At 43.2% G+C, this 12,588-nt stretch overlaps 1 protein-coding gene across 8 annotated transcripts in view; it reads right to left on the bottom strand.

The window, feature by feature from the left end:
* The window catches only part of magi2a (membrane associated guanylate kinase, WW and PDZ domain containing 2a), a 203,704-nt gene extending 201,374 nt beyond the window's left edge, over positions 1-2,330 (bottom strand). For all 8 annotated transcript variants that reach the window (XM_076722674.1, XM_076722672.1, XM_076722671.1 and 5 more), the window contains exon 1: positions 1,899-2,330. In XM_076722674.1, the coding sequence (XP_076578789.1) occupies positions 1,899-2,199 (301 nt within the window). In that variant the 5' untranslated portion in view covers positions 2,200-2,330. The remainder of the gene's footprint in view (positions 1-1,898) is intronic.
* Positions 2,331-12,588: the final 10,258 nt, after the last annotated feature.

Consider the following 12,588-nt stretch of genomic DNA (forward strand, 5'->3'; position numbering starts at 1 on the left):
ATTGGCTTGGCTGCCTTTTGAATAAATCCCTGGTGTGCTGCTCAACGCACACACACACACACACACACACACACACACCGTCACACACACACAAACACAGTAAGACTTTGATCCAAAGCCTCTTACTGGGTTTTGCTGATTTTTCACCCCAAAATAAGAGCCCACAGATCCTCCTCTCAGTTCACAATGCAAGACACCCGGCGTCATTAGCAGCAAAGATCAAAGACACGGGCGGCCGGAGGAGTGTGTCCGTGACATAAGAGCTCCACATCCAGAGGGGGAAGCTGACAAGCGCCCGATGGAGTTCGGAGCCGGTGCGAGTTCGGGCGCATTTATGTGAGTTGTGTTCACTTTCTAAATGCGAGAGTCAACATGGGTGTTCTGGCTGCTGCATGTTTTGCAATTCAAAAACGTCTCCAACAACTATGGAGTCTTTGGACAGCCCAGTCCTGGCTCCACGAGCCTCCAGTGCAACCGCAACACTCGCTTAAGCAACCCGCTGCACATCCAGCTCGAGTGAAATACAATAAAAAAACTGCTATTCCTGCTGCGTCTGTGGCATTCAGTGACTGTGACCTTATCATGCTTTATTGTATTTTTCATTTCTCGTGACACCACTGTAATGTTAAAACAGGGACTAGGGGATTTGCTCTAGTATTTATACAGTATCCTTTCCAAATCCAATTTAGTCCACTCAGTGTAGCACAAATTGGATAATAAATATTGCATACTTAAATGTCTGCTTTGCGAAAAAAATTTTTTTAAAAATTACACGTGATTCAAAGGTTAAAAAGTAGAACAAGTTTCTCACAACTACAAGCAGCCCAAAGATTACACTTCCACATACACAATCACTGACATTTACACATCCAGAGCCGCAACGAACAACTGTTTTCAATGTCAGTCATATTCCCGATTAATCGTTTGGTCATTGAAACATCAGAAAACAGTAAAAGAAGGAAAAAACTATCCAAATGACATATTAAATCTTCATGCTTTGGCTAAACAAACACTCTCAAACACAAAAACATCAGTTTACTTTGTTTTAACACTAAGAAACCAGGACATGTTCGCATTTTTTTTTGGCATTATTGCCAAAAAAAAAAAGACATTAACTTTGTGTCGATGGACTAATCAATGCATCAAATAACTGTTTCAGCTCTGTGCACATAAATAATAAAGTATGTGACTGTAAAATACGTGTCTGTGATAATCAATATTATTTTTGATCATACCGGAGATGTTTGCTTGTAATATTGCGCTGAATGTTTTGTTTGTTTGTTTAATTGCTGCGTGTGAAACAGACTTGGTTTCAGCAAAGTGCAATCAAATATAATCTCATCCAATATCTAATCTAATCCAATGTTTATGAGTGGTATTATACTTAGGTTATTGGATATCCTGTAATCTTGACCTGCGGTGGCTGCGTGACATTTAGAAATATTACAGTGCGCACACCACAGTATGTGTTAAATATTTGTTATTATTAGTTATGTACAAGGCTGAAAGCACAGTTTTAAATGAGTGTGTACTTGCAGCATGTGCAGAGCTGGAGTGTGTATTTTCTGACTGCCCCAAATGTAACACACCCCCTTAAAAAGCGACACATAGCAACAGGACCCACAACCAAAACACGTCGAAAACACCTTTTTACAACAACCACTGTGGAAATAATGTTAAAATCTGGATACAGAAGACTTGTAACAACATCAAAAACACATAAAAGTTCATTTTTCCGACATAGTTTGTGTGTAACACCGAGCAACGGGGAGTATCAGTGGAGGAGACAATAGCACTGCTGTCAAAACACCAAACCGTGTCAAAAAGCTAACGGTTTTCCGGGAAAAAAAAGATGTACGAAATGCGGGAAAGTTGGTGTGAAAGCTGGGAAAACTCACCTTGTTTGACACACTTGAGCCGGACGGGGTCTTTGCTGTGTTTGACCACAGCATGGACGTCCCTTGTGGTGAGTCCAGCCACCGGGGTATCATTGACTTCCAGCAGGAGTTCATCCTGGTACAGTTTGCCGCTGTGGCAGACCGCTTTGCCCGGGAGAAGCTCGCCGACAACCGGGAACTGTCCATTCTCCGCGCCGCCCTTCAACTCCAGCCCCAGCTCCCCCTCCTCATTCCTGCAAAGGACACTCTCGTGGACTTTGTTAGTCCAGCGGTTCTTCCTCTTCTTCAGGCTCTTGGACATGGCTCAAACAAGGGGAAACCACATGAGTGCGGCCGTGGAAGAAGTTTTACCGCTCGCTGAAGTGCCCGTACGGCGGTGATGCGTCCACTTTCAGCAGTAAACGCCAGTTGTATCCATGTCAGCGCACACTCTCTCACGCGCAGCAGCTGGATCATCAGTCTGCCTTCGCATTAACTGAGAGCTGCTCAACTTGTGGTGCCTTCAGGTGCTGCCTCAAAGGTCGGGAAAAACACGTTTCGTGTACAATAACGACCCGGTGAGGAAGAAAAACTGATTTATATTTCATATCGTGACAATTTAAAAATGTCAATTATTGTATTTTATTGTTTTTAAGAAATTACGAGGCAATTAGGATGGACTGGGGGTAAAATGGTAATAAAAATGGTAATAAATGACTATAATTAAATCTCTTAGTATAACCATCTTTCCAAATAAATATAAACAAAATTAACTTTCAGCATCTGAAACCCATTTTGAAAAAAAAAATACTTTTACCAGTTTGTTGTTGTAGTCTTACCACTTTTAAGAGCCTTCTGGTGTGTCCTATAGCCTAAAAAGGCGCCTTTTAAATAAATAAATAAACCACTGAATCGTTACAATCTAAATTATCAGTCATTTTATAACCGTCACGGCACCACACATTGTTCTGTGTAACTTAATTTCCACCATAACGCTGCCAGAAGTGCCAAATGTATTTACAACTCCGGAACGTCTAAGTTCCAAAGTTTACGAGGGGCGCCTGAAAGCAGCATCCAGCTCCAACCAACCCAACTGACCCGGATGTGAAGGCTGGAGGACGAGGAGGAGTAGGAGGAGAGAGGCAAGGCTTTTCCCAAATCCAGTTTTCCATGGAAAAAAAGGAAAAGAGAGGCAGAGCAGCGGTATTTCCACTGGCATGGCAGCAGAGCAGCAATAATGAGGGTTTTTCTTCATGCCACAACTATGTCTCTTCTTTTCCTCATTTGCTTACAGACACTTAAAATGTAAAAGAAGTGAGAACTAACAACCACGCCGGTTCCACAACACTTGATTTAACTTCAGAAAGTTTGATCGACTCAAACAGCTTTTTTTTTTTTCCAGCTGCGTTGTCATTCCTCTCCCCTCCGGTGTGGGACTACATCAGTTACAGACCATTTCTGGCTGGACAAGGACCCGCAGAGGTCACCTGATTCAAACACTTTGCTGCTAGAGAAGCCTTTAAAGCACATTTTCGTGACTTTTTTAACCATTTATCCTCAGGTGAACTCGACAGCAAGAGGTTTTATTTCCTTGAACGCCCTCAAGGTCTTTTATGAAACACTTTCAAGGGCAGCGGGTATTTCTTGGCTGAGCTTCTCATTAAAGATATTACGATTTCACAAGCGTATTATGTTCCCTCTGACAGCATTTGTGATACACACACACTCACTCTAATAGTTTTGTCATTCGCCAGAAGAAATGGCTGTGAAAGGAAAATCCCCTTGTGTTTATCTCAAACTGGAGGAAAGGGACGTAAAGCAAATAGAGAATTGACTGACGATAATCCATCTTCAAACAAATGTGTGTTGTTGGTATTTTCCTTCACGGGCTTGACATCTTTAAAAGTTCCAATCTGCTTCGCCTCCTCTTGCGCTGTTACAGAGCTCATTTTCAGTAATGATAGTTTTCTGCTTTATTGCCGTAATTGTACAGATATACAACGATAATGGCTATGCTACACTGCAGTGTTATCTGTCGTAGAAAGTTAATCCATTTTGAGCCTTAAAATCGTGTTTTTCTCATAACAAATGAGAAATTCCAGTAATGACTTGAGATAAGTGCACTTGCTTCTCACACACAGTCGTCTTCTGGTGTCATTGATTCCGCCTTGTTCGAAGATGTTTCTAGAAAACTCAAAAACTTGTGTAAACAGTGGAAGGATTACAGAGTGCCGCCTGTTAATTATTAGGATTTCTCATATCATAGAGGACTAAATGTTGTTTTAAAGCTAGATTTAATAACGTGGTGGAGATACTGGATCCCGCAACACGTCCTCTTACCCAACAGATCGACTGCTGACGACTCCCAAAACGACATATGTGACGACTGAAGACCAGCAACAGGACTGGACCTTCATTACCAAAACCATCATACCGTCACATCGAAACTACTTGAGGAGAGCCAACTGCATATAAACAGCTGAAAGACGACATGGTTGAAGGCCAAAACCAAATGCTTTGAAAGCTTAAGATAAAGCTAGTGAGCTACAATGAGTTGGGAATACTTTGCAAAACACTACCTCAAGGTAATGTATCATAAAGGTATCAATATTCTTTGTTTCATTGATTTAGCTGCTGTTGACCCATAAGAAGTCAGATTTAAAGGCACAGTTTGACATTTTGCTAGTTTTCATTTCCTGCTAGCTGAGAGTTACAAGAGAAGAATGGTACCACTCTCTTTTCTGTATGCTAAACATGAGGCTGGAGCCAGGAGATGGTTATCTTAGCTTAGCATAAAAACTGGACAGCTAATGGACAAAACCCAAAGTGTAAAAATGACAATTTGTGATTCAATGATTAAACCATTTCGAGAGCCATGCTTGCTTCTTCCCCGTTTCTGTTATTCATGCTAAGCTAAGCTAACTAGCTGCCGATGGAACTGTCAGCAACAAGGTGAACAAGCTTATTTCTGAAAATACTGAGCGGTTTCTTTAAGTATATTCAGTGCAGAAATCTTGAAATCTGGAATCAGCCTGTCAAGAAGCCATCGTGTGTGCATTTAAATGCAGAATGTAAACCCCCAAATTCCCACAACAAATACACAGAGGATGCCTTCGACGTCCTCAATTGCAGCTCTGGCCCTGCTTCTAAACAGATGTAACTAAGTCTATTTGCACCTCAAGAAAAGGGAGGAAAAAGCAGACATCACAAAGACAGAGCTATAAGACGATCAACTCAACGTCAGCACTGACTTGCAATCAATTTTCTCCTCAAAACAACTTTGCTGTCCTTGAGTCGTGATGACAACAACAGCGACAAGACAATGCATCATTTTCTCCACCCCGGGATTTGGAATAAGTGCCTCTGCATTCCAGAGGTGGGAGCACTGCATGCAGACATGGAGTGCAAATTAAAAAAGGGAGAGAGAGAGAGAGAAAGCGAAAGAGAAGGGGAGTATTTTAACAAGGGCAGGAACTCTGGAGGCAGTGTTTGAACAAGGAGAGGAATGCTCTGCGCGTGGCAGAATAAATGGCGGGGAGGAGGAGAGAACATCAGCAGTGCAGGGAATGAAAGGACTGGAAAAACAGTGTGGGATTAAACTGTGCGAGATATGCTGGGTGGGCTCGGGCCCGGCACAATGAGCCCATAAGCGTGGGCTGATGAGAATACCACTATTGAGCATAATGTCTGTGTTTGGAGAACAACATTTTCACAATCCCTGTTTATAATTCTTCTTGGAAACGTGACACAGTGCACACACGGCGGCTTCGATTCCTGCCTGCAGATTCATTCTGCAGGAAATCGCTGTGTTCAGCCATCAGTCACATCTACACGACCAGATGGGAGTTCATTGGCTCAGCCAGCGATGCTGCCCCTGGGATTGCTACGCTGCTCGGCTACATGATGTAATGGTTATGACAGGCCTCATTGCAGGATAATTAAAGCTGGTCAGGAATAAAGCGAAATTGCCTGGTGATGGCCTCCGCTGCCAATGAAAGAGGAAGTTATTATCCACTTTGTTTGAGCGAACACTGCCATTCCAGCTCCAGCAGAGCCATTGTTGCCCATTTGGCTGCTTGTTTTACAATGTCGCACTTGATACAGGGTTGAATGATCGAACAGAAGCTGCTCTTTCCACGCCGGCAGTGTGGTCAGTTTGTCTTATCCAGGCCATTCCATCGGAGGCATCTGACCTGTTTATTTCGCTGCCATCTGCTCGACCTTGCAGCCCATGAAAGGTCCAGACCGTCACTCTGTATCTCCCTTTGCTTGACCCCCGAGGATGAAGGGGTGCCAAGAGATGTGCAACTGAACCTGATATACTGCCAGCAGCATCTCTGGCTTTGTTGGGACTGGAGGAGAAAGGTTGGAGACGCTGTACAATGTGAGAAAGTGTGGAGGCAAAAGAGAGTATGTGGAAAAGAACCCGTCCAGACATTCATTCTGTTTTTCATGGTTTGTTCAGGGTCCATAAAGATGCAGTTTTCTGAGTCTAGCAGACAGTAAAAGTAGCAATACCATAGTGTAGGAATACTCTGTTCTAAGTAAAAGTCATGCATTTCGATTCTTATTTAAGTACAGTAAAAGTAAATTAGCATCAGAATTTACTTCAGGTATCAAAAGTAAAAGTACTCATTATGCAGGATGGCATATCTCAGAATAATGTATATTATTGCTGATGCATTAAAGACTAGTATATTAGGATGTAATCACCTGGAATCACTGCATTTTCAAATGAGTTCTTTATATCCACAGAGGGAGCAGCTCCTCGTCCACGGAGTCCGCCATGTTTCTACGGTAGCCCAGAGGAGACAAAGCAAACACTGACTCTAGAGAGCACCTTTAGCAGGAGATAACACAACAGAAATACGACATTTCTGTTTGTTTCATGTACGAATGTGAGGTGGAGACGTTTGAATCTCCAGAAACGTCTTAATCTGGAGCAGAAGCAGCAGACAGTTAAAAGTTCGCTTCCTCAGAACTTATTTGAAAAATGTGTTTCCGTCTCCCATTAATATTTGTTCTTTGCAAGACTGAGGTAGTTTTTCTTTGAATTCTGCCGTTTGTGATGTGATTCTTCAAAGCGCACATAAAAATACGTTGGTGGAAACTAATAAGAGCCGGCCTCCAGTGAAGCTGCACTGCAGGAAGCTGCTGCTGAATTAGTCTGCACGCACCTCGTAACACTTCCAGGAAATCAAAGAACTTCCAGCCGGAATTCAGGCTTCTGTCGACCTGCTTTGATTTGATTGCCCTCTGCACGATTATAATGACGTCTACCTTCAGCTATGACCACTGTCATGATTGTCTCTCTAATGTCTGATTTTTAATTTATGTCCTCTGTGGGTTTTTATGCAGGATTCTAGAGGAGACCTCGGTCTGGCTCTCAGGAAACCACTTCCACGTCCTGGTCTCTCAGCTAACATTCAATCAGCATCCCTGGCCTCAGCCTCCCTCCCGTCCTATCAGCTCAGACAGATAAGTACCTTTTCCCACGGTGAGGGCTTTTAACTGCCTCGAAGCCGGCAAAGAGTCCCCCCGCAACCAGGCAATACTTTCCGCTCGCTGGGGGGAAGTGACATTCCCACTATCACGGTCAGTCATCTGTCTCCACCGGTCGGGCTTCACAGGGTCCATCATCCATCAGAGGGGGAGCGATGACACTATTGCCACGCAATCAACAGCGTGACAGCTTGATAGACTTTCACAAGCCACCTCTCATATCCCGTCCAAAGCGTATCTGACAAACCAGCAGAGGCAGGTCATCAAACTGGAAGATAGCAGCTTTCACCGTGTTCGAGATTAGGTCCAATATTTTCTCAAATTGAATTGTAAGCTCCTTTATCTTCTCATAAAACTGGCAAATTTGTTAAATAATAAGGGATTTATTTGTCTGTGTTTTGGGTTGGTGGATGGATGTGAGAATAAAACACATTCAAATGCGGGAATATGCTGTTTCTCAGGTGTTATGGCTCCAGGTGTTTGTTTTTTTTCTCGCTCAGTAAAAGCATACCAACAGCCTCCCCTGCATATGCACAGAGACGCTGTTTGTGCAGATAATGGCAATATAATGTGATATTTATTTTACATTCTCTATCTGTATCTTACATGTAACTTTGATGGTATTAGCGTATCAATGAATCAATCAATGGAACAATGAATGTTCAATTTCAGACTGTAGGTGCGTTCATGAAACATCTAAATCACACTTTCATGTCACAAAAACCTCAAACTGTAAATTTCCCCTGCAGCACAATCATCATATCTTTGAAGTATAACGTGTGCAGCCTCCGGTCGGGCTTATCAGAGCGTTAGTTATTCAGCTCTTCTCCAATCTGTGCATTTATACATTTATACATAAGGTGTCTTATCACATGTGGGCACATTTACGCTGTGAGACATATGACTGGCATTGCCAAACACTGGCACACACAATAACACCTTCATGGCATTAATATAAGTCACTGTAAGACCACTGCTCTGTAGACCTGCTACATACACACAGGAGACGCTGATCTGCCAGACTTCTATAGAAATTTTCCATATTTTAAGCCCTTTACATCTTACATACAACAATTTGGTTTCACCAAAATCTGGTACCAAGCACGCTCATATCTGCCAGTCTGCCATATTTGGAATATTACCATCCAACGTTATTGCCTCAGACCCTCAAAGAAAAGCTGTAGCATTACAGCTGTAGTCTTTCTTTCTTTTCAACGTGAAAACAAGACCTCAGTGAAAGGACTGGTGGAGGAACAGCATTGTATGCATTGTATATGAGTATTATAATACAACCCTGATTCCAAAACAGTTGGGACTTAACTAGTTTCACAAAGTGTTGCTGAGCCCATGTAGAGATATCCTTCATACCATCATGTGTTCACACAGCTGTGAACTTCACTCCATCCTCGCTTGTGAACGACTGAGCCTCACTGCTGAATGCAGGACTTCTCAGTCTAATCTGCATTCTGGATTCTGAGCAGATATTTGGGCACTTTTTTCACACTTGTTTTATGAAACACCTCGTCATGTTCGATTTGATCGAAATGCCTACAGGCATCTAGAAAGTTCTGAGTGGAATTGTGATAAATGGCAAAGATTAGAGCAATAATTCATAAGTCTGTGCCATGCTTATCGTTTGTGGAGATAAACAACCCACAGCTGTCGGCAATTCTCCCAGTCACCTTGGACAGGATGCTGTCTGGTGGCTGTTGGTTATTCATTTGACCTGTTTTATCTTCTGTGGCAGGAAACAACAGCACCTTCACTGTCTCTCTGCGGACGTTTCCTGACTACCCTGAGATCAAGTAGTGGACATGTAAAAGGATTTTTTAGGGTTAAAATTCATGTCTGCCACTATAGAAATACATGATTAATGAGCAACTTCACACAGTCAAACCAGCTGCAGAGTAGGGGAGGCTAACTCATTTCTCCCATAGACTCCCAGATGAGCACAAAAGTCTCTCATCAGTTCAAAAGATGAACAACGGCATTAGAGGTTCTTTAACAAAAAGGCAAAGGTACAAGCCTGTGTACGTAACAGCTCCAAGAGAGAAACAAACTATGATTCCCAAGGTGCATTTCAACAAGAAACATCCAATCACTGAGCTTGAAATTCTCTCATGTGCACTCGTTTTGGATTGTTTGGCAACTGTGGCCACACCTTTTAACAAATTCGATGACACAGCACTTCACTGCGTCTCTGATTGACTTCTCCTGCATAGCAATGGAAGCTAAGGCTCATGGGTAATGTAGTGCTTGGACCTGTCTGCCAAACAGACTATATTTTGATGTTACCACTTTTCTGTTTTTACTGATGTAACACTTTGAATGCAGGACTTTTACTTGCATCATAGTATTGTTACACTGTGGTATTGCTTTTTTTTTTTGCTTACTGTAAGTAAAAGAATTCAGCGCTTCTTCTACAACTGTGATAAAATGATAGAAAACTACATTACAAATAATTACATCCCACTGAATTCTACTGAGGTGAAGCTGAAAATAAAGCAGCATTCTGTAAGATTTTAAAAGCCTATTTTTAACGTTGTCTGTCTCTTCTTTAATATACACATTTCACTGTGGGTGTTTCACTGCAGTCTTGCATAATCCCAAATTTAAGTCAGGCCATCAGCGATGTTCTTTAATCCACCACGCAAACATCAGAGCACCACGGTTTAGGACTTAAAATACCCTTACAACTGCTGAGACAGAGGGGGCGTCCAAAGTTCGAGCAGCGGGCTGAGAGGTCAGGTATCGCCTGCAGCTAGCGGCACCGGCGACACCGGCTGGCACCTCTGTGAAGGCAAGAGGATTAAGAGAGCAAAGTTGATCTCAGTGTTTAGAAAATACCAACAGAGGCGGGTTGAAGAGGTGAGCTGAGCCTTCAGTGTCCTTCTAATTAATATTCAGACCCTGTGACTATACAAGCTAGTGCCCCCTTGCCCTCCCTAGTCTCCGTGTTTAAAGACAGATCTCTTCCCCTCCAGCTCGGGGACTGTCTGAGCCTCGGTCTGCCGCTGAATGATTGGGCGACCCCGGGCCGAGCTTTTCCCAGAGGCCTTTTCGGTATTCTGTTCACAAAGCCCCGTCTAAAGACCCTCATTGATCAGCGGCTCCTTAAGATCCTCTCTTCCCGTTTAGTGAGGAGTAACTGTTACATCAGTGTCACACAAAATAGATAAACAGTGTGATTTATGAGGGAAAGGCTGGGTCACAGCGACACCGTGCTTCTTATTTTATATATTTTAAGTGTAGATGCAAAAACAAAAGTCAGTAGAAACGATTTGTGCTTCAAAGACAGATATTATGTCTCAGGTAGAGAGCTGAAGCCGTCAAACACTCCTCACGGCCTTAATCAGACGATGGCGCTCGCTCTGCTGTCATGGAGACAGTGCAGTTATTCATGTGATTCAAGGATGAGATTTTGACAACAGGTGGTCATAATACATCTCTGAGCCGACGCTGTCTTAAACATCCTGTGAATGGCTTCCTGATCTCGTGCTGTGACGCTGTTTGTTTCTGGTGTTTGTTCAGCTATTATCCATAATCACTTATTATCATGTCGAAAGCTTTACAGGCTGACAGTTCGTTCACGCTGGAGGAAGCTGAGCAGCAAAGCTCAGGTGACATCCAGCTGGTTAACTAAAGCTATTTAGAAAAAGTACTACTACGACTTTGCAAAACATAACACAAAGAAGTCAGACGGCAGCAAAAAATGACACTCAGCTGAGTTTATTTCAAAAAGGGCCGACTTTTCAAAGGTTACACGTAAAGCAAAATAAATCTATTAATCCATAAGTAATGTAAAATATCCTGATATTCATGAGAGGTTTCCACACAATGTCCATCAGTCCACAAACTACAGGATCCAGGATTGCTCGGGTAGCCAGGTGACTTCTCTGAACACTTCATGAACAGGGTTAATCAATACTAACTGACATCTCATATCATCTCATATGCTCAGTCTTCACAGCGTCAGGGTGAAAGGAACGGGGGCAGGGCTGGTCAAATCATTTGTTTCTCTTCACGGCTCAAAATTGTTTGCAATGATGAAGGCAACAACGTGTGCCTGGAAGCTCAGGGAAATTTCCAATAAGTGGACCTTGTGCTGAGAAGCTGTGTCACACTGAACTCGTGTCGGTGTGATGCTGAAGGTAGCAGCTGGCTTTGCCTCTGAAACCAGTGAACTGATGGTACCTTTTTATTTTGTTGAAACAGAGGCAGACAGCACAGGCCTTAACGGCCTTTTCACAGCCGACACTTTGACATGACATGGTGGAACACAGGTGTTACTAACGACATTAAAGATGCTCTGTTCTATTCGAGCCATGACGGTGTGACAGTGAGCCTTCATGCACAACACCAGGACCTTAATGTCATTATTTACACCTGTGCTGCTGTGACATGTCAAAGTGCTTCATAACCTTTTGCTGAGATCGACTTTGCTGCAGCGTTTTCACGCTCTTGTAATATTCTCTGCAGAATGCAGGACTGGATAATTAATTTCTACCACACTTCCAACACAAGACGCCAAAGCACGAGGCATCGCTGTACACTCTGACCACCTCTGCTGCTTCACCTGAAGGTTATGCTCCCTACAAAAATGAGAATTTCCACCTCTGATATCAACCAGGCCCTCAAATCCCCTTTAGACTAACTAGCATGACCTACAAAACTCCAAACCACATCCTCTCCAAACCTGCCACATTAATCAAATACCTTATTTTTATTCATCACTCTGCTCCCATTTTCCCTCAAGCCTTTTTGACAAGGTGGCACCGAGCTCACTGCACTCCACTCTACACACCTCCTCTGTCATGCAGATGCAGCCCACAACTTAATTATTCATCGCCAATCTATCCGTTAACAGCAGCCTACACTGCAAGTCGCTCACCCCGAGTCAATAAATATTCTCTTTGCTAAGATTAGAAGATTTTGCCTGACCTAGATATTAAATCAAGTTATTGTTCCAGCTCTGTCATGCTAAATTTTCCCTGACAGTGAAGGGAGAGAGAGGAGAGGAGAGGAGAGGAGAGGGAGAGAGAGGGTGAGGCGGATGGATGCTGACTTAAAGGAAAGCTTCAGTTCAACAGTGACCCCTGCTGTAGAGTGCAGACTGGTTTTCCCTCCCTCAGGGCCGGCGGCTCACAGGCCTCTTCAGTTCAGAGGGGTGGGCTTTGTGTGCCATCAAAGTGGCCACTTCTCCACGCTG

The sequence above is a fragment of the Chaetodon auriga genome, chromosome 22 (genome assembly GCF_051107435.1).
Source record: "Chaetodon auriga isolate fChaAug3 chromosome 22, fChaAug3.hap1, whole genome shotgun sequence".
In the NCBI taxonomy this organism is placed as follows: Eukaryota; Metazoa; Chordata; class Actinopteri; order Chaetodontiformes; family Chaetodontidae; genus Chaetodon; species Chaetodon auriga.